The 23,240-nt window shown below is 37.6% G+C and overlaps 1 protein-coding gene and 1 pseudogene across 2 annotated transcripts in view; both read left to right on the top strand.

Annotated features, from left to right (window-relative positions):
• LOC135697834 (hemicentin-1-like) overlaps positions 1–23,240 on the top strand; it is a 642,304-nt gene that overhangs the window by 238,310 nt on the left and 380,754 nt on the right. For both annotated transcript variants that reach the window (XM_065217677.1, XM_065217678.1), the window contains exons 3-4: positions 1,555–1,815; positions 1,890–2,086. In XM_065217677.1, coding sequence (XP_065073749.1) covers positions 1,555–1,815; positions 1,890–2,086 — 458 coding nt within the window. The remainder of the gene's footprint in view (positions 1–1,554; positions 1,816–1,889; positions 2,087–23,240) is intronic.
• The window catches only part of LOC135697869 (uncharacterized), a 61,794-nt pseudogene continuing 53,918 nt past the window's right edge, over positions 15,365–23,240 (top strand).

Raw genomic sequence — 23,240 nt, 5'->3', positions numbered from 1 at the left:
CAACATGGGCGTTAACGGGTTGAATAAAATTAAGCAGCTGCTTACCTTTTTTTTCTTTTTATGGGTTATGATTCCGTATGGAGTTAAAATATTGTTTTAGTTTATGCCGAGACATTGTAAAGTCGACGGTTTCGCAGTATTGATTATGAGAGGCCATCATGTGATTTAATGGCCCATATTTTATTGAGAATATAAAATATAAAACGTTCTTGATTAAACAAAAATGTATAGGTAGTCCTAATTGGATTCAAAGACTTCGAAAAAAAAAAATAAGTCCTTAACATTGATATATTTTTCTTTATCCATGAACTAGTATTATTCGCTTCCATTAACGATTTCTCACAAACGACCATACAATTGCACAAGGAAATAACACCAACGCGTTGCAATGGACAGATGAAATCCTCAAGCACTGAATTTTGATCTCATCTTGTTTAAAAGCATTCAATTTAAAAGTCAAATACGAATCCAATTCCATTAGAATCCCAATATTCATTCCATTAGGTTGAATAGCATACATCTTACAGCTATTGTCAGTTTTCTCTCCCGTAGTTTCCTATCGGTTCATCAAATCACATATTTTTCGTAGCTATACATACCAATCAAATTTCCACCGTCATCCACTTAAACTCGGCAGCAGTGAGCGGAACGATATCTTTGTCTTTCCCTTTTCCATAACGAATGGCAAATTTCAGAAAATTTGATTTGAATTGCAACCGGAAACCTACTTTGGGAAATCAAATATTTCTACTAGTTTTCCTGCTTATACTCATTGCTGGAGCTTCTGATTTCCTTGCCATTTCCATCAATGGAATTAATGAAATGATTGGATTGGAACGCGGCTTCTGATAGTTTTTTTCTTCTTTGATTTGTTTTCTGTCAATCTTGTTTTCCGTACTGAGAACCAATGCTACCGACGGCAGGGAGGCTTCCACACCTGCACCCGACCTATCGACTTATCAACTCATGAACCAGGGACCAACGGCAGAGAGTTTATGCCTCAGAGAATCTCGGCGGTGCCGACTGGGATTGAACCCAGACCTATTGGGGGGAGAGGCAATCACGCTCACCACTAAACCACCGGTGCCGCTGGCTTCTGAAATATATGCATTTTAAAATTCAACTCGAATGTAAACTTTTGTCCGATAGACTACGTTCAAACGAAAACATGATGAAATCCATATAATTATCAGTTTCTCCGTACACTCGCTCCCCACAAAGGAAAAGTCAATAAACTATGTCGATGAACCACCCAGAACGACTTCCTCATTCGAGCGATGGAAACAAGCTTGAAATTTGTTTATTATTTCACAAATTACATGTGTTCCCTGTCGGATTCCATTCAGTTGCACCACCCCTTACAACCAGCGAAGATGGTTCGCTCACTGGAAAGCCGTAAATCATAACAAACTACCAACTAACCTTCTTGCAAGATTGTGCTCTGCCATCCGAACTTCTTCCCATTTGATTCCCACACCCAGTCAGCCGCGAGGGAAAAATTCGCCCAACCGCAAAACCCCGAATACATGCTTCTTCTTTTCTCGTTTTTTTCAGAATCGACTTTCGGCCTGAGAAGGGTGTCTACGATTTGCACATCACCAACACCTCGTACACCCGTGACAATGGGCGCTTCGAGTGCCGAATCAAGGCCAGCGGCACTGGGGCTGATGTCCATCAAGAGTACTACAATCTCACGGTTCTAACACCACCACAGCCACCACTGGTGGCACCCGGAACGATAGCCGTTGCCACCGAAGACAAGAAGCTGGATCTGACCTGTAGCAGTATAGGGGGCTCTCCGGATCCGACGATAACGTAAGTATCTGCCTAATGCATGTGTGGGTGGATCACCGCAGAGTGATGCTAACTTATGACTTTCGTTCTGATAGATGGTACCGAGTGGGATCCAATAACCCACTGCAGGCACCAATCAACAAGGGTGGCTCGAAGGATCTACAAACGACGAGTACACTCTCGGTACTGCCCCGACGGGAAGATGACGGGGCCAAGTACCGGTGTGTGGTGTGGAATCGAGCCATGCCGGAAGGACACCGCCTGGAGACGATCGTCACGCTGTCTGTTAACTGTAAGTTCTAATTTTTATAAATGATTTGAACGTGCCTTGTGTGTATATTACGGATTATTACAAAGGCGAATATTTGAGGATAATCATCTCCCAGTGTATCTTATGGAACAGATATTCTGGTACTTTTTTGTTAGCTGAATTGAGTTTCGCACTACTTTGTCATATGTAGACCATTCCCAGTCCCGCACATATAAACAGCTTCATCCAAAATATTTGGATCAACCTTTCACGAGTTAAATTACGAACGACATGTAAAATGTAATTCTACATAGAACCATTTAAGGAGGGTATGTCGAAATGAAGTGTGGTAGAGTAGAGTAAATTTGTGACAACATGCTTCAATTCTGGCTGTTAACTTCGATCAAAAGCTTCACGAAAATAGGTTGAAAATGTTATAGAAGTCATCTACAACAGCGGTTATCAAACTTTTGCTGATTGCACCCTCTGTGGAGAAGATTCATAAAGTCACCATCACCACCCTTGATAACATATATGCGAGAATCCCACATGGAATTCTGGGAAATTTAGGCCCCTCTCCGCCTTTCGCCTCGTGTTTCATAACCATAATGCATTGCTTGTCATAGACCCACCCCTCCCCACTTAGGGCATGACGTACTAAATGGATCGCCCCTATCGTGAATGACATAATAATTGCTCAAATGACCTTAGATGCGGTGCACAAATTACGCAATTACGGATTTTGGAATACCTCCTCCTCCCCCTATGCAGCAATTAGCAACGCTTTACAAGAATCCCACTCTTCAAATTACGGAACACTTTCTGACTCACTCCCCTCCTTTTTTAAAGATTAAATAAAAAATCTCAAATCACAGTTTGAAAAGTTTTTATTATATAAAGCAGTTGCAAATTTATTTTGAAGTTTTTTCTCCATCCCCTCCCTTTCAAAATTGACTCAAAAAATCAGTGGGTAATAGCATAGCAAAAACAAACTATTAGCTATTTAGAACTATTTAGCCATTTGTGTCAAGTTTTATTTAAAGGGTGATACGGTCAAAATTTGGTCAATATCAACTTGACGTATTTCTTTCAATTTTGCATTTAAAAAACCTGAACACCCCTCATTTTGAAGGTGTGTGTGTGTAGAATGTTGCTCCTATTTTGATTTTGAAATTCACTCTTCAGTTGTCAAAATGCCGTCCAAGCAAGAAGAGCAGCGTATCAAAATTTTGCTCGCGCATCGCGAAAATCCGAGCTACTCGCACGCAAAGTTGGCAAAATTGCTAAAAGTTGCCAAATCAACCGTTACAAATGTAATTAAAGTGTTTGGGGAACGTTTGTCGACAGCCAGGAAGTCTGGATCGGGGGGAAATCGAAAACCGGAAGCCGCTGAGACGACAAAGAGAGTTGCCGGTAGTTTCAAGCGAAACCCTAACCTCTCTCTCCGAGATGCCGCAAATAAGCTGGGTGTATCGTCTACAACCGTGCATCGAGCCAAAAAACGAGCCGGACTATCGACTTACAAGAAGGTGGTGACTCCAAATCACGATGATAAACAAAATACGACGGCCAAAGCGCGATCCCGGAGGCTGTACACGACGATGCTGACGAAGTTTGACTGCGTGGTAATGGACGACGAAACCTACGTCAAAGCCGACTACAAGCAGCTTCCGGGACAGGAGTTTTATACGGCAAAAGGAAGGGGAAAGGTAGCAGATGTTTTCAAGCACATGAAACTGTCAAAGTTCGCAAAGAAATATCTGGTTTGGCAAGCCATCTGTACCTGTGGCTTGAAAAGCAGCATTTTCATAGCTTCCGGGACTGTCAACCAAGAAATTTACGTGAAAGAGTGTTTGAATAAACGTCTGCTGCCTTTCCTGAAGAAACACGGTTGTTCCGCACTGTTTTGGCCGGATTTGGCATCTTGCCATTACGGTAAAAAGGCCATGGAGTGGTACGCCGCCAACAACGTGCAGGTGGTTCCCAAGGACAAGAACCCTCCCAACACGCCAGAGCTCCGCCCAATTGAGATATACTGGGCTATTGTCAAGCGGAACCTAAAGAAGATCAAAAAAACTGCTAAGGGCGAGCAGCAGTTCAAGGCAAACTGGCTTTCTGCGGCGAAGAAGGTGGACAAGGTGGCTGTACAAAATCTGATAGCAGGGGTCAAGCGTAAGGCCCGGCAATTCGGATTTGGAAAAGCGGAAGCCTAACTGAATATTTTTCCTGAATTTTATACTTATTGAACTTGAAAAAGAAATTTAATTTGATTTTTTAAATAAACGATTTCACCGATTTACACGCGTTTTCCCTTGACCAAATTTTGACCGTATCACCCTTTACAGTGTAAAAACTGAATCGTAAAAATTTGGCTGAATAGCCCATAATTAAGGTGAAGCAGTCGTTTTTATTGTGTCGCCGAAAATTTATCGAAATAGTGCCAATATTGCAGCAAAAAATCCCGTGACAGACACAAGAGCTCCATTTCTATTTGCGTACAGGCGTACTGAACTGAATGCGAGTACCCACGGTTTATGCACACAAAGTACAACAAAGACGGAAAAGCGATGACGTTGAACTTTGAGGAAAACATGTTCGTTTGTGCTGCGGATATCGACGAGGTGCATTTAAAAAAAAAACCACAGAGGGATTGACGAAATGCCCTCACACATCTTCAACGCTACTTCCCCCTAAATTTGCGAGTGGATGAGGCTGTTCAATATTTCAGATTTATAAAACTGACTCTTTACAGAAGTTCAGGGAAGTTCTTAGAAGTCAACGGAATCGAAGAAGTTAAGGAATCACCGTTTTATTTTAGAGAACTTAACAGTAGTTCTGGGAACGTCGTAAAAGTTCAGGGAACGTTTTCGAACTTCAAGAAACTTCGTAGATCATTACGGAACTTGAAGTAAATTCTGAAAGATTCCTAAAGTGCAGTAGATTCTAAAGAAGTTCAGCAATCCTCGTAGAAGTTTATTGAACTTTATGTAAATTAAGAAACCTTTGTATACTTTCAGTAAACTTTATAGAAATTGAGCTAAATTTGTAGAAACTCAGCGTAAGAGTGCTGAGATTTTTATAGAAATTCAGTGAATTTCGAAAAAGTTCAGTGATCTCTGTAGAGCTTTATCAAATAGGGAACTTTAGAGGAATTTTGTGAATTTTGCAAAACAAATCATGGAAATTCGTTGCATATCAGGGATTTTTATTTAACTTCAGGGAACTTAACAAAACTTTCAGGACATCGTAGAAGTTCAGGAAACAAAAAATAAATTTAAAAAACTTGGTATATTCGGAAAACTTCGTTGAACTTCAGAGAACTTCGTAAAAATTCAGGGAACTTTACAGAAAAAAATCCCCATGGCTGAAAGTCTCGAAAGAATAAAGAAAACCAAACTGTGAAGAAGTGTAATCTTTGTACAAGTCTGGGAGACATCATGGAAGTTCAGGGAACATGGCTTAGTTTCACGAAACCTAAAAAATGTTGAGATATATATTTTTTTTTTCATTTAAGGCACTTCATTCGGTAGAGCTTGAGAGAACTTCGTAGACATTCAGGAACCTTAAAAGAAGTCTCGTAAAAATCATCACATCTCGTAGAAGAACAGTTAACTTTGTAGTAATGCAGCGAACTACGTAGCTGTTCGAGAATCTTCATAAAACATCATAAAAGAGCAGGGAATTTATTAAACGATCATCTAACTTCGTAGAGTTCGTCAAGCTGATCAGAAGTTCAATAAACTTGATAGAATCTAAGAAATTCTAGGAATAGTTCAGAAATTTTCTTAGATCTTCAGAGTATCAGTTTTTCAGACATCTTTCTTCAAACTAGCATTCTGAGCTACGTGAAAGTTTATGGAATTCCGTTTGATTTCAGGGAACTGCCCAGATGTTAAGGAATATTCAGAGAAAAGGTTGGAGAATTTCTCGTATCTCTGAAGAAGTTCATAGATGATCTGAAATCTTGTTATAATTTAGAGAGCTTAGTAAAAAGTACAACTTGTCTGAAGTTGCGAGAAATGTCTTCACACAATTCCAAAAGTCTTAATGTTTGAATACACGGCATCTCTGATTGTACTAGAATAGAGCTTGTTACGACCTCATCTCTTTGCATTATTACCAGGCTGGACCTAATTGTTAAAAGCAATTCCATGCAAATGACAAATCGGCAAAACTCAACCTACTCCGATTTGAATGAAACTTTGCACAAGTGCTTTTTATGGGTAATGATTCACATTATTGCATAATTTTGACCATTTAGGAAGTTGCTAAATTTTCAAAACGACGTTTCAAAATTTAAAAGAAAATATATATATGTATCACGGTAACGGCATTTCTTATCGAAATGACGTCCGAGACAAAGTTGTACCGTATGCGTTATAATGTTTGAACTATTGAGCAATGCCAAAATTAAAAAAATTAAAAAAATTTCGTTTTCGAGTTTGGCCTCCACACGCTTCGCAGGTCCTAATAATTTGTTTAGGATCCATTTCTCTCCAGGTACGGGTCAATGTTTGTCTGAGGCTTGCTGTACTCGGGTGGCGCAGGCCTTGGCACGCCATATTGAGTAATCCAGCGGATTAAGATCGTGGCTGGATGGTGGCCACATATCCTTCGCCCAGAACGGAAGATGTTCCTGCAACCACTTCTGAGTGCGGTTCGAGGTGTAGCACGGAGCCCCATCTTTTTGAAATACAACATTTGGCTTCGGACCGTACTGTTCTTTGATTCAGGGAAGAACATACTTACTTAAAATCCCGATGTAGACCTCCGTGTTTACCTTGTGGCCTTCTGGAATGAACACCGGGTCCATTTTTTTGCCATCGGAAGCCACCAATCCAAACACCATAACGCTAGCAGGATACTTGGTCAGATACACGTTCTTGTGCTCGTCGGCCACGTCTTTTACCGGAAGAGAACTAATATACCAGTCGGTTCTGGAATTTGTCACGGGATCGACGGTAAACATGCTCTAGTCGGTGAACAGGATTACCGGATTTTTTCGCTTAAGGAAGTTCAAGATTTTCTTGCATCGTTCGACTCGTAACTGCCGGATGTGGTTGGTAATCATGTGAGTTTTTTCCGTGCCCTCGACTTCGCCCCGCAATCTTCCTTTACGATCTTCCGTGCCGTAAAGTCACTGATCCCGTGTTCCTTCCACCTTCGGGAATAGTTGTTCTTTCTTCTCTCGGTCTAAAACCCTTTTGACACTTCACCGGGACGCTCATGGCGATTGAAATGTCTTTTTGCGACATTTTCACGTGGGACAAATCACGAATACGCTGCCACTTCGTCATGGTACAGCTGTCAAACTAAGTAAATCATTTTCTGTTATACACAGCCTACTACGGTATGAGCTATAGGTTACGTGCATGCAAAGAAACCCACAGGTGAAACGGGAACCTTATTTGTACGATGGTGCAAACATTATCACGCATACGGTAAAAAAATATTTTTTTCTGGAAAAAAATCAACATACGTCTTTTTTTTTAAATTTCAAGTAAAAATTCAAAACTTAAGTATATCCAAAGGTTTTAGTCCGTTTTTTTTTTTAATTTACATGTAGTACAAAAAAGATGACCCAAAATTGGTGTGGTTGTGGTTCAAGCAATATTGTGGTCTCTTTCGAAGAACTATTTGTATGGCCATTTTGAAAAGATTTCATTTAGAACAGTTGTTTTACCTTGGCTATTAATTGAAATAATTCCGGATGGTCCTGCGATGCCAAGTTGATATAGATCTAAGCTATTAATTGCGGTAATTCCAGATGGTTCAACAAAGTCGGGTTCATAATGAACTGTAGTAATTCCAGATGGTTCTGCAACGTTGGGTTTACATACTTCAAATAATTTAGCAGTCTTTACAATCAAAGGAATCGCTGCCATCCAATTTTATTATTTTGTCTGCTGCAAAATCCTTTTGTTTTGGGTAATGTTTTCTAACAGACGAAAAATTTACCCACTTAGCACACATTGAACATTTGCACTTTATAGTTGAGAATGTTTCGTAGGACAATTTAGTTTCGTAAACGATGAATTCTTTGACAGAAACATTTTTTATATACCGTATAAGTAGAATTACCTACCAGTCAATCATACCGCCTCTTTGGTAAATAGTAAAATTTTAACAGTGATAAAGCAATTAGTGTAGGTAGAAACTACCCAACTAACATTTTCAGCTTTGTAAGCCAACTTTTCCAGCGTTGTGCTGTAAAGTAGCTGAAAAGAAGCTGCAGATACAGCTACAAGCAAAAGCTAGCAAAATAGTTTTGGAGAGCGTTTACTCAACTTTCTCACAACCATTATTCAATTTGTCAGTCGCACTGAATAACATCAGCCAATAAAGGCTAATGTCACTTCTATACACACACTAATCAACTTTCGACTTGTAGCTGCAAAACAAAGCTAACAAAGTGAATATATTACTCATTTGATAGCTTCTACACAACCAACAACTCTTGCTGAATAACATCAAAAGTGCTTTTTCAACAACTAAACAACCTGTACTCAGCTTATAAACTGTGTTGGAGCAACTTCGGAAGCATTTTCACAGTCAACTAGGTTTATTTTTAGACGTGTGCAGTTTTACAGCTTTTACTCTGCTCTTTTATAACTAGTCGAGAAAAGTGATTCATGTGCACTATTATAAAGCCTCTACTCAGCGATTTTGTTGTAGAAGGAAATGTTGATTTGTTTACATAAGTTCAAAATGTTGGCGTAGCACAGTTGGTAGTGTCAAGGTTTGCCAATGAGGTCGTCTCGAGTTCGATTCCAGGTTTCCGGTGCAGGGTAAATAATTTGGTGATGATTTGTAACTAATTTCTATTAATTTGATTCACAGCAAAATAAACTCAATAAATTCCTTCATAAAAAAGCGTAAACAGTATTTAACCCGGTTTCAAGAGAAAGCTGTGTAGTGATTATTGGACAACCGGGAAAAGGTTGAATAAGCGCCTTTCAAGTTCACACACAACTAAACAGCAGGATAACAGCTGTATAGAAGCGTTAATGGATATGCAATAAGAGCTTCTCCCGACCGTTCCAACAGCCATAAGTAGCTGACTAAGTTCGCCAGATTTGCTTGTATAGAGGTTGAGTAAAGGTTTCCTCATATCGTATAACGTTTGAATACAGCTTGAGACTGTATAAATGAAATGAGTAAAGCGTTTACATTGTGAAAATTGTTAGTTGGGTAGAGCTCTATAAGAGAGAGGACATAGAAGTCGGATCTGCAGCCAATTGAATTGTCACAAAAGTGCAGTCAGCATCAGACCTGTCAGTGGATAAACAATATTTTTTTATTAGACTGAAGTATTGTTATCGCCCGAAAATAATACGGCAATATGTTTTTAATAAATAAAACGATCATGGGCAAGAATTAGATATGGTAAGGAGTTCAATTAAAAGAGAGGACAATAAGTTATGGATAATCGTAAAACATATCGTTAGTAATGTGTTTGACCTCAAATCTCCATTTTCATCAACAACAAAAATACTTGCCGAAAATGACGAGTTGTGAACAACGACATGTTGTGAACAGCGTTTAGAGTTGATAGTGCGTGTGAAAAAATATCATCATGTTGTCAGTTATTTTAGTTGTCTTCGTGTTTCTCTCTCGTATAGGACTCTAGTAGAAACTAAAAACTTATTTTAATAAAATGTATCTCGTAAACAAGCTAAACAACATTCTTGTATTGTCGGTATGTTATGCACGAAGGTCTAAGTCCTTAGTACAATTATTTTGATGGACTGTTTACAGTTATGCTAGTTCACTAGCTCCACCAGCTCAGCCTACTAACACGATTTTCAGTTGCTCCTGAAATCTAATGCTGGTAGATGCTGACGCCCTGTTTACATTATGCTGGCTACTAGGCTGCGCTAGCAAATCCGCACAGATGTAAAAACTACAAGCCAATGCAGACATGGCAGTCCAGTCACTTCGAACCAATGGAGGAGCATGATAGTTTTGAGGCAAAAACATCAAACTTAGGGTAGAGAACTACTTCGGTCTAATAGCCCATTTTGGGCCTATCGAGCAGAAAACTTCAAATAAATCCATGGTTTCAGAGTTAACACGTCAATTATGCGCTAGGTACGATACTTTAGTTAATAAGCTACGGAACGAAGTCAATGATGGGCCTCCCTTAGCTCAGTCGGTAAAGGCGCAGCTACAAAGCAAGACCATGCTGGAGGTGGCTGGGTTCGATTCCCGGTTCGGTCTAGGAATTTTTCGGGTTGCAAGATTTCTCGAATTCCCTGGGCATAGAAGTATGCTTGGACTTGTCACACAATCATATTAAAGCAAAAATGGTACAGGCATCGAAAGCTCTCAATTAATAACTGTGTAAGTGCATCTAGAACACTAAGTTGAGAGCACGCAATAAGCTAATATGCGATATACAATAAGCTTGAAATGCGAAGAAGAAGAAGAAGAAGAAGAAGAAGAAGAAGAAGAAGACGAAGTCAATGAGAACGCATGATATGAAGGTTTGCACCCATTATTCGCAAAAACAAAAGAAGCGCTCCGACCGAATCTTTTTTTTTTTTCTTCATCCGATAGGCCGAAGTGAATTCATTTGCGTTTCAATGGCGTTTCAATGCATTAGGCCGAATTTAGAATCCGTAGGCCGAGTTTGGCGTCAAGAAGCAGTGTTAGACTTTTGACAATATCTCAATGCTTGGTTTCTCTTTATCAAATCTTACGGTACATACGGAAAAGTAAATAAATTTGGAAGCCATCAGTAATAATAACATTCCGTTTTGTGCTAAACTACGCTTGATTAAGAAAGATTTAGTGCGGCTTAATAGGCTGGAAATGAGGTAGTTAACCCTAATATTTTCAGAAAAATAAATCTCAAAAACGATAAAAATGCCTTCCTGGATTTATATTTTGTTAAGTAAAAAAGGATGAGCTATTAAAAAAAAAATGAAGCACAAGGGTATCTTTGGTCTCGACCCGGTAAACCCAATAAAAATAAAGAGATTTTTTATATATTAAAACTTATTTGACATCCAGTTGAATATTTTTTTCAAGACAGTTTTTTAAAAATACCTTTCATTTGTTAAATAAAGATCAAAAATCGGTCAAGTAGTTTAAAAGTTATGAACTTTCAAAGTTGGATACCTTGTCAATTTTTGGACCACCCTTACTCAGGAAGGTGCACCCTAAGGGTGAAATAAAAAAAATACTGTTCTAAAATGTATCGAAAAGGAAATATGCAAGGTTTGAGCGAAATCGGGGAAAATTTTAATACTTTTCATAATTGAATTGCTGTATATAGTAGTATGGTAGTTCAAAATATCGATTTGCTCAATCAATTCTAGATCAGTTCCTGATCATTCTTCCAAAATTTAAGCTCATTTGGTTGCAATCTCATACTGCACTAACCCTTTGATCAATGATTGAGCTTTATGGGGGAAATACTATGGGAATAGTAACCTTTTTCTTCTCATCTTCCTATCGCCATCTTTGATTCAAGTTGTCTGCATGGCTTGAAAAGTGAATGTTTGTATGGTTTCATTGACAACGATAAACAAGCCTGTCGTTTTTTATTTAGATGGATGTCCTCATCAACAGACCATTTTGGTGATAAATTCTCTTTTGTAGAGGTTTTTAGGTATGGGTGAGCTCTCACCGACTCTCTGAGTGACTATCGTGTTTGTGGTTTCATGGGGATAATAGGGTTTTCCCGTTTTGGACGTTTAGTTGAAAGCCGGCTTGCCTGATCCGTAAATCCTTTCTAGGAAATTTAACGGACTCGCCCTTACGAGAGTCTCAACCGGGCAAATTTACATTGGGCGTGTGGTCTGCCTTGTGGAGTGGCGCTTAAGCCACACGTTTTTAGAGACGGATCGCCCGGGCTGGCCACATGGTCATTTCGAATGGCCATTAAACCAGACTTAAATAAGTTTTGACGAGCTTCCTGTAATTATGTTTTTAAGTATTTAAACACTTCGATATTTGTTCTGACTATTTTGACGTTCCAGAATCTTGGAAATCACTTGGCATATTTTGTAATAAACCACCTGAGTTTTGAAGATTTTTCTCAAACCAGGATCATACAGTGTTCTGTCTAAAAAATTATGAATTTATTACATTTCCGGAGAACTTTGAGATTTGGGCGTAATTGCTTTTGTAAACAAACATGTCAGTCACCGATTTCTCACGAATAAAATAAAAATCTCACAAACAAACTATACCAAATGATAGAAGAACCATTCCTCTACTTGTTTGTGTTGTTAGTTTTTGAGATTGAGCTTTAATACGTGAGAAAGTGACAAATGACGTGTTTGTTTACAAAATCATTTACGCGATAATCTCGAAGTTCTCCGGATTTTTCCAAATCCTGGAGCTTATTTTTTTGTCCAATTTCTCGCAAAAAAGTTCTATGTTGGAATCATCCTGATACCCTTGGGTTTCTTCAGTATTTTCTGAAGAATTTGCTTTCATCGTCTTAAAATATCCTCAAAATACATCTTAGAGTGCTTTCTGGTATTATAATTTGCTCCATAATATTCTTGAAAATCTACTGCAGAATACTTTTTTTGATTTCAGCATTGCTGTTCAAATTATCAATAATTTATGCAGTATTACCTAGGAATTTCCGTGGGGGATTCGTCCAGAAAATTCACTTGGAGTTCTCCTCAGCATTCACTTTGTACAATCCAGAAATTCCTTTGGAACTTTTCTATGAATTCCTTAAAAGTTTTGCCTGCCCAAAAATTATTTGAAATCCTCCTCACAATTCCCTTGGAACTTCCCTTTGAATTCTCACACGAACATGATTACAGTTCCCTTTTAATTTTTTCTGAACATTCGTTGGAATAATCATCCTAGCAATTCAATTCCCACGGAATTTTCCTCGGGATTATCTTGAAATGTTCCTCACTAAGAAATCTTTTGGAATTATTTTCAGAATTTTCAATGAATTCATTTCAGAAAGCCCTTTGAATTTTACTCCTACCCATGGAATTCTACTCACTTTGAAAGTTTCCTAAGAATTCATTTGCAGTGAATTCCATAGATTTCTCATTAAAAATTATTTGGCATCCAAGCATCTCCTAGAATTATGTTCCGACTTCATTTGAACTTTCCCTGGAATTTTTATCAGATTTTATTGTAATCCTCCTTTTAGCAAACTCCCGAAGTATTCTCCGAGAATTCCCATGGAATTATGCTCCGGATTCTTTTTTTTTCCTGAAACTTCTCAAAATAACCTTCACAGTTCCTTTAGACTTCTTCTTTGATTTTCCTTGGATTCCTCCTCAGAATACTTTATTAGGAATTAACTTAATAAATTCGTATGAATTTCTTTCGTATCCTATCCAGGGCTCGTCAGGACTACCTTGAAAGCAGATTGAACTTGAAGTTTTCCTGACTCCCAGAATGCCATGGGTTCCTTGGAAATCATAATTTAATTTCATGAGCCTTGATGTTTTTCAAATCTGTGATCTTGTTAAATACCTAGGAGCAAGGTTCATGAAAATTTCTCCAACTATAATAATTTTTAAACCCAGAATTTATATATATATTTTTTTAATTATATTTTTACTAAAAATTTATAAAATTTATTTAGTTACTGAAGATAAATCCGCTCAGGATCTATTAAGTTCAATGAGTGAACGAAAACATCGAGGAAAATTAAATGTTAGCATAATAAAATGCATTATATTCTTAAAAAAAAAAACGAATTTCAGGTTTTTCCAGGAAAAATAAAATCCCCAAGATTCCTGTTTTTTCCATGGTTTCAGGTAGTTGACACCCTCCATTTGGATAGGGGAAACGCATTTATGGCTAGGCTCCTATTTTGGCAATTTTTTGCTATATTTAACGTTTTTAACAAGTTTGAGATCTTGAGTTCTGTTAAGATTGTTGATTCAAATCATATTCATCGAGGCACACACACATATCGCCCTCAAAACGCACGAAGATTGTGATTCAATCGTTTTTCTGAGGTCTGGCCAAAATATAAAACTATGGGCAATACTGGGCACCTGCTTTAGTAGTTTTTTTCTTCTTCTTGACATGAGACCGAATAATTGTTGGCGATTTAAGTCCAAAATGAAATAATTTTCCGCAATATGGCCTAATGACCACTCGACCTAGTAATGGTTCGGCCTAATGACGTTCAGCCTAATTACCAGGCTAATGACCGCTCGGCCTAGTGACCATTCGGCCAACTGACCTTCGGCCTGGCCTAATAGCCCAGTATCCACCCTGAGCATTCAATATAACATGTTTGATATATCTCATGATAGGTCCTGGTATAAATTTAAGGTACGGACCATTTCCCCGAAGCACCAGGAAAATGTTCTGATGTGCTCGGTGAGTCCTGGGTACTAACCAGTTACAATGTTTTTAAAGTTACTTTGATTTTAATATCAACATAATATCAACATCAACATAACCTTTGAAATATCGAGTGATAGAATCAAAATAACACTACATAGATCATCGACCAAAGGAGGCATCGACTTGTAGAAATATCGACTTAAGGGATACAGGGAGTACGATACATGAGAAAATCAAGAGACCGCAGAATCCATCGAGTTACAGAATATCGAGTTGTGGATAGTTGACGGTATACCTATTTTGCAATGTTTTCACATTTTTATCTTTGAATTTGTACCAAACTGACCATAACAAAAACAGGCTGTTGTTCATTGTCCTAGGAGCCACATGTCAATGTTTTTCAGCATCTGGACAACTAGAACCAAAGTTGGCGCGATATTTGAGAAGTTTAAAGTACTTCCATTTGGGGCCTCCCTTAGCTCAGTGGGTAAAGGCTCAGCTACAAAGCATTATCATGCTGGAGGTGGCTTGGTTTGATTCCTGGACCGGTCTAGGAATCCGATGTGGAAAATTTCTCGACTTCCCTGGGCATATAGAGTATGATTGTATTTGTCACACAATTATACTAATTAATACTGCATTAATGCAGAAAATCTAGAACACTAAGTTGAGAGCATGCAATAAGCTAATATGCGAGAAACAATAAGCTTGAAATTCGACGGAGAAGAAGAAGAAGAAGACACTTCTAACCATTTTTGCACAGGCTCATATTTATGAATAAAACTGGAGAGTGGCCTATAAGATTGCAAATACTATTTTTCAAAATGAAGCACGCTTCATGGCCTGCAATCCACAAAACAAAATTTAAGTACTCACTGGATTCCAAACCAACATTTCAATGCATGGTACCAGAGATCCATAAGGTCTCATTATCATCATCACCCAAAGCTCATGGCTCAACGTCAACCGAGTGTCCACAGGATGCCTGCTCTGAATTATTTGCAAACATTTCTAATCATTAACTCGCTCATGACCCGTCATCTGAGTGCCTTCCTGCTGAACACTGATGTGTGGTTAGTATATTTTCGTTTAGATTCAACATACAACTGGTCAACTGGATTGCGATTCCCATTATGTGGAGCGGTTCGAAACAGCACAAAACTCTTCCTCCGTTTCCTGCGTTACATGGCCGGCATCGCCCACAGGGATGGAAATTTCAATCGCCTAAACCTAAGCACCAGATCGAACTGAGTTGAGAGTAAAACAGAAACCTAACCATTCAGCTCTGCTCTACTGGCAGTAAGTGTGTGCGTGTGTAGGCGAATCAAACGAAGCTCCTTTTTGGGTCTGCTGAATGGACGGGACTTTTGCGCGAATGGAATTTATTTGCATGCGATTCAATTTGTTTCTGCGTGGTAGGGGATCACTATTCAATCCGCTTCAATTACACGGTCCTTTGTGAATGATGCAGAACGATCAGTGTGTTGCTTTTATTCCAATCTGTTTGCTGGGGATGCCTGGAATTTATAGCATGTAAACAAGATTGATTTTGGAGTGTACATTCGTAAAGTATTTAAAAATCATATGAATTGAGGGTGCTCATGATGGTTTCATTCAAGCATTCAATTTGAGTTTTAAAAGCTCGTTCAGCTGACCTACCTGCCAACGAAATCACACCGAACCAATCTGCACCAGAACAAATATTCCTGCTTTCACGAGCAACGAAGCAATTTATAAAACTTGCGAATTGCTCTTTTTAAATACTTGATAAAGTAGCTGCACTTTTATGTGCTAAAAGTTAGTCAAAAAATGGAACGCTTATCCACAGAAATCGTTTGTTCTTTCACTTGGAATTTTTATATTAAAAGGTGCAACTTATCTTTCATTTTCGTCCCTGTCGTCACCTCCCTTGACTTCAGGGTGTCAAGTTGACCAATTGCAGCACATCGGAGGAGCAAAGCAAAGTTGTCTGGCGACGTGAACTAGCGTGTTTACTGGACGCCAGAAATGAAATTCACAATCGCCTTTACGATTGCATAGCTTTCTAATGGAAAACATTCTCGCAATCATTGATGGAGCATACTACGAGCTCCTAATACGAATAGAATGTTACAGGGAACGTTTGGAATGATAGATAAGCCCATGCATAATTCCCATTGATATGATTGGGGGCTCATCTTTGTAACGAGAAACATTCCCATATGTGCGAGCCCATTATGTATCTACGTATATTAACGACACAGAGAAGCGAGATTGATCATATTTTGATTAGTCGTAAAATGATGGAATAGGGATATAGCACTACTTCCGAATATAGAACCCATTTCCGTCATACGTGTCAAAAACAATGAAGACACACAACGACATCTATCATTCACGCAACAAATTCATTGCTCACGAGTTAAATAACCAATGCTGCAAAAAAATCTATGAGGCTGTGTGAATACTAATTACAGGGGGCGTGCCAAAGTAAAGTTAGGCATGCCAAAGAGATGCCGCACCCTATGTTATGTCTCATTTCGATTTTCGCATGAAAGAAAATAGCGATAGATCTTGTTCCGGGCTGATGTAGATATGTCATAAGATACATTATATCGGACTGGGATCGAATCCATCATGTGTAGGTCATCAAACAGCTGTTCTATTCTGTTGCTCATATTATTAAGGATTACATCCAATTTGTGGATGTCCTCATTTTGTCTTTTGTTTAAGATGGCAGAAAAATCGTATCAAGGATATCGATTTGTCCATTGGATTTTGTTCATACAAAAAAATACTAGGGGAAAACCAAGTCCTTGAGTACTCACCTAGATCATTGTCAGACTGACAACATTGTCCAGACTACTTTCAGTAATAATGCTGAAAAGTGAAAATTGAGTCCAATCTTAACAAGAATAGCAAAACGTTGATCAATTTTCGCTGTGTTCATTTCACTTAATCGGAAACGCTTTCAACGGTTGTATCTCTTCCTCCCATTATTCCCGAAATTACTACTTTTCGAAGCGATAAAAGTGTCACCGCACGAATGGCGAATGTTAACATTGTTACACCAATTACCGAAAACGTCAATAAACTTCTCCATAAGCACTTGTTTCGGTTGTTTGTTGAGTGTACATATAATACATTGAAAAATAAAAATAAAAGTTTGCTCCTTCATGACGTTTTGCTTGCTTATCGCGTTTACCCATTCCTGGAACACTTCCTCGATCTGGTGGGTTTCCATGATTCCATGTGTTACTACCCAATCGAGCAGCCCATAAGCAGCATGTTTTCCACAAAGCAATTCTATAGAAATCTGCTTTAATATTCATTATCAATTTAATCGCAGCCATACACATTGAAGAAGGTAGATCCAACGAATTCCGACATTGTGGACGCCTCGCCATTGTGTATCGCACAAAACTCAATTTAGAAGTGCGAAAAATAAACACATATCAGGCTTCACAATTCCCAACGAAAAAAAAAAAAAGATAAAGAAAAAGGATGCTTTCAGCCTATTCAGACCGTGCCTTTACTGAGTTTACACTTTTTGCAACACTTTTTATCGTTTATAAAATTTAAGTCCCTATAAAATGTCTTCTGCTCTGAAAACAAACCCCTTACCGCCTCCCGCAAAATCCCTCTGTCATGATCTGCAACGACAAAACGAAGACTCACTGCCGAGGAAGCAGGATATCGAAATTGAAATGGATGTGCCACATTTAATTTAAGAGTTCATTTTTTCCATGTAGCCTTCCCCGTCCATCGTCGGCGCCACGTCGTCACACTTTGGCTAGATGGATTTTCCAATAAGCGGGTGGTTTTTAGGTGACATTGAAGAAAGTGCTTTTGAAACATCTTTCCGGGAACTTGATTCCCATTGCTGCTGCTGACATCTGTTCCGATGTGCTCGGGCGGAATGGAATGGCACACTTTGCTGCAAGTGGCGATGTGTCATATGACTAGCCTTTAATCCCTTCAATCAAAACCTTACCGATGATGGTTGGTGTGAAATGTGACGAGTGGTGGTGCGAAACTCTGACGATCGGGAACATCATTAAACGCTTGAACCATTTTCCTGGGTACCTAATGTGTATTTTTATTGAATGTACTTAAAATTAGATATAATTATAATTTTGGAAAGATATTACATACACACACATACAGACACACACACACACAGGATATCATTACTCCAGTTGATCTCCTTTAGTGCGGATTAACAGTCAACATAGCAAAACTGAGAGCATTATTTAATGCAATCAATATCGTTACGGATTTTTTTCGTTCATAATATAAAACTGACTGGTGACTGGACTGGATAGTACAATCAGCTTCAATCCTCTGGATAGTTTTTTGATAGAATGGAGACCAGGCGACGGTTGAATATTCCAGTATAGGACGAACAAGAGAACAATATCACGCCTTCAGGCAACACACGTCCTTGAAGCTTTTGGCGAAACGGAATAAAAATCATAGGAACGATGAAGCCTTAGATACGGCATAAGCAGTGTGGTTCCTGAACGTCAGCTTTTAGTCGATCATGAAACCCAAATCCTTAATAGAGGCATTCCACGAAGGTTCGCAAATCGATCCTGACCGATCATTTCCAATTACGCTGAAACTTTGCACAGTTGTTCCTTTTTAGTAAAGGTGCCATTTTGTGCTCTCAGTTTTTCATATTGAATTACGACTACTTTTTGAAAAGGGCCTGTGTAAAAATAGTACTAATGAGTTTAAAAATATATATTGCCGAAACGCTTTGTTCGATTGATTTGGGATCTAGAGAAAAGTTGTAGATATTATTTTGGCAATTGTGTAAAAAATATACACTGTAAAAAAATTCGTTTGTATCAATGAAAAAAATTATATTTATTATTAAAAAAGTTAATTTCTCAAAAAGTACAGCCTCAGCGTTTTAGGCCTCATTGAAGCTCATAATGTTTGCTACTAACTGGCAAAGTTTGGTGATGGTAAACTCAAAAACAAAAAAGTTATGGTTTTTTGAATATTTCACGATTTTTACATTTTCATTAAAAACACATTTTTTTTAACCGTGTATATTTTTTCAAGAATTGCATTTTAATTTTGCACAACTTTTCCGAAGACACCATAGCAATCAAGCAAGCCGTTTTTGCAATGTATTAAAATGTTTATTTTATAAGCGCTTTTCTACACAGGCCCTATCGGAAAAGTAGTCGGGGTTCGCTATTACAATTTGTACTAGCGAATCCCGACTACTTTTTTATTTTAAAATCTCAACTTAAATCCACAAAATACATTTATCTGCTCTTTTTTACTTTTCTTTTATTCGAAAACCTTATGGACAAATGATGCATAATTTATTTTCATGGTAATACACTTACTTTCTATTTTTATTTACATCACTTCTTAAATACATCGAATATTTTGGCATCATTATCATTACAGTTTGAGTATCGTTTGGCTTTAATTTTATTTTCTGATACAGGAATGAAAGAATGAAACTTTTGAGTTCCTTGAATTATTTTTGCATTATTATATTGCTCGTTGAGGTGTGAAGCCATACATTCGTATTCCTCTGTTGTGGCAAAACTAAATGATAATTTTGTTAATTCTTCTTCTTTTCGATTATTTGCCCAATTATAAAGCTCTCTTGCATTTTTTATTGGATGTTCACGTTCTTTGGCCAAACTTGCTCTAGTAGCCATACGTTTTATTGTACCTCTAATAGCGTCACAAGGACCTTTCCCATGTGATGTTGCAAAGAAATGCCATCCGGCTTCAATTCCATACTTTGATTTAAATTTACAAAGGCTAGCAAAATGTTTCCGGTTCTTGTACTGTGACGCGGCTCCATCGGACATAAAATAAATCTTGTTGATATTTTTACTTTGGTTAATGCGTAAAAAACTTATCATTTTAGAAATAAATAAGTTAACAGCCACTGAGTCATGCCTTAACTCTTCAGAAATTATATTAAAATTTAAATGTTTAACTTGCATATTTTCTCTAAAATATATAACAAATGGCTGAATGGTAGCTTGTTGGACATTCCGTAGATGAGACTGAACTTCATCCTGTAACACAAAGCTGTAGTTTTCGGAAAAATCGCAAGTAATTCAGTGTAGTTTTCAAAAAATTAGATTGCTGTGTTTTTATGAAATCATGTGGTATCAAACTTGTCAATTTCAAGCAGAAAAATGAAACAAACTCGTCTGCAGGCCTTACAATAGTTTCTAAATCATATCTATCCTTGGTAACCCACTGTTCAAATGAAAGCTGATCAACGCATTTTTCCTCTAATTGTTTTAATAAAATGTTTTCTAATGCGGAAGAGTCTGGACAATCTTCACAACACCGTAGATAGCAATATGTTGTCTTGTTTTCACAAAGTAGGCTGTCAGTGAACGTTTTTACATCATTTAAATGGTTAAGTTTTTTCAAACTGTGTAAAATTAGATTGATGTTTTCATGCGTTGTGCACACGCAAACATTGTGGGTTCCAGAGCTGGTTAAAAGTTTACATTGCTTAGGGCGGAGTTTTGCAAATGAAGAGAATCCAATTTTTACATTGCAGTGAATTTCATTGAATCGTTTATAAGCTTCTCTCAAATTCATCATTTTTTTTGAATGGCGTTTTCCTTCTTTCTGCACAGACACATAATCTTTTTGACCAGGCATTGCCCGGCTTATCTCATCATCTTCAAAAAAAATTATGACTGCCAATTTTGTTTCATCACTTAAGGCTGTGCCATATTTTGCGGTTTTTGACGAATGACCTTCCTTTATCAACTTAGCCTCTGTTGCAATATATCTACTAGCATTAAATTGATCCATAACTTTTTGTGTTGACCATGAATAGGGCAATAACGATAAAGTTAATAATTTTTCACTTCTTGCAGTGGATGCATTGGAAAACTTTTCCTTCATGTTTTCTAAAACTTCTTTGAGTTCATTCACTTCGTCAGCCTCAGGCTCAAAGTTGAAAAGATCCTTTCTAATACCTTCGTTGATTTCACGGTGCTTCTTTTCGGGGTAGTGGATGTAGTTGAGTTTTCCCACGTTTATCGGTGATACCTGGATTCCTGCAATGCCTCGGTTGAATATCTCGATGTTGACTGGTTGAGTAAATTCTTGGTACGATTGAACTGAAGTAACTGATGTCATTGATGGTACAGTTGTAAGGCTTTCACAGCTCGGTACGACAGGTACTATCACTGTAGTTGGCATCTTTGAGCTTCCGGCAACATGCTGTTCCTCGTTTGAGATGAAAAGAGCTTGTTTATCAACACGAAGACGACAGGACGTGCAAATGCGAAAACCAGTATTCAATCCTGATGCTTCAGAATATCCAATCGATTTTAATTTCTGGATGGTAATATTCGAAATATTCCTCAGCTCTTTCGAGCACTTGACTTCCTCGAACGGCCGAATGCACCTGATAAAACATGCTCGTTCACTCATGTTGCTTCCTGTATTAAAAAAAATTAAAAATAATAATCTTTAAAAATGATTTCATTGAAATACAACTGAAGGTTATGTTTACCTTTTAACCAAATGGTGTTACACTTATTTCCTATGATAACTTTTTAAGATGTATGCGGTAAAAAGCAATCTTTGTGATCAACTGCTTGTTTTCACCATTCAAACTCATTTAAGTATCAGATCGATAGGTATAATTTCTACATTAGGTACAGACAGATGTTTTTGGTGTTCACTACTACAGTGTTGAGTATTTGACTTATTACCGTTAAGATCACTGATACAACTATGCAAAATTGAAGACAATGAATAAAAAAGAAAATTAATCGCTAGTTTGAGCATCATTTCACTTTTATTTAGTTCTAGCTCAATATTCATCAAATGAATTTTTTAGTTTTGTCAGTAACGATACCTTTTCATGGTATCAGATGTAATGAATCCTAACTTTTCAATAGGGCCTGTGTAGAAAAACACTAATGAAATAAACATATCTATATTGCAAAAACGGCTTGCTTGATTGCATTGGTGTCTTCGAGAAAGTTGTGCAAAATTAAAATGCAATTCTTGAAAAAATATACACGGTTGAAAAACATGTGTTTTTAATGTAAATGTAAAAATCGTGAAATTTTCAAAAAAAATCATAACTTTTTTGTTTTTGAGTTTACCATCACCAAACTTTGCCAGTTTGTAGCAAATATTATGAGCTTCAATGAGGCTTAAAACGAAAAAATGTACTTGTTGAGAAATTAATTATTTAATAAGAAATATATTTTTTTCATTGAAACAAACGAATTTTTTTACAGTGTATATTTTTAACATTATTGCCAAAATAATATCTACAACTTTGCTCAAGACACCAAATTAAGCGAACAAAGCGTTTCAGCAATATAATTTTTTTAACTCATTAGTACTATTTTTACACAGGCCCTGTTAGAAAAGTAGTCGTGATTCAATTTGAAGAACTGATAACACAAATTGGCATCTTTACTAAAAAAGAACAACTGTGCAAATTTTCATCAAAATCGGAGCCGACAAATTAAAAAAAAATTAAAAAATTCGTCAATCTGTAGAGAATTGCTCAATAGTTGATTCACGTTTCAAGCTCGTCCCTTTTAAAACGTAATTGTACAAGTATCATCACATGATTTCGACCGAGCCGAGCACTTGGACACATTTAATGACATCCTGTTATTCAGGCACCAATCATCGAAAACTTCTTATTCCTGTTATAGGAAGTGAGCGTCTTGAGGCCTTTTTATTACGAAGTAGAGCTTCAAGTCATCGGCGTACGATAGTTTAAGGCATTTGAGGATCACATTTACATCATTCATATACAACAGGAAAAGGAATGGCCCCAGGTGACTATCTTGAGGTTCACCAGATGTAACGGAGAACGGTAGGGAAGCGTAATCGCCGATCTTAACAGACATAGTTAAGTCCTGCCAGTCAAATAGGAACGAAG

This window comes from Ochlerotatus camptorhynchus, unplaced genomic scaffold, assembly GCF_037179485.1.
Source record: "Ochlerotatus camptorhynchus isolate MF236.1 unplaced genomic scaffold, CSIRO-AGI_Acam_v1.1 ptg000078l, whole genome shotgun sequence".
Taxonomy (NCBI): domain Eukaryota; kingdom Metazoa; phylum Arthropoda; class Insecta; order Diptera; family Culicidae; genus Ochlerotatus; species Ochlerotatus camptorhynchus.
This window is presented reverse-complemented; position numbering and strand designations above follow the sequence as displayed.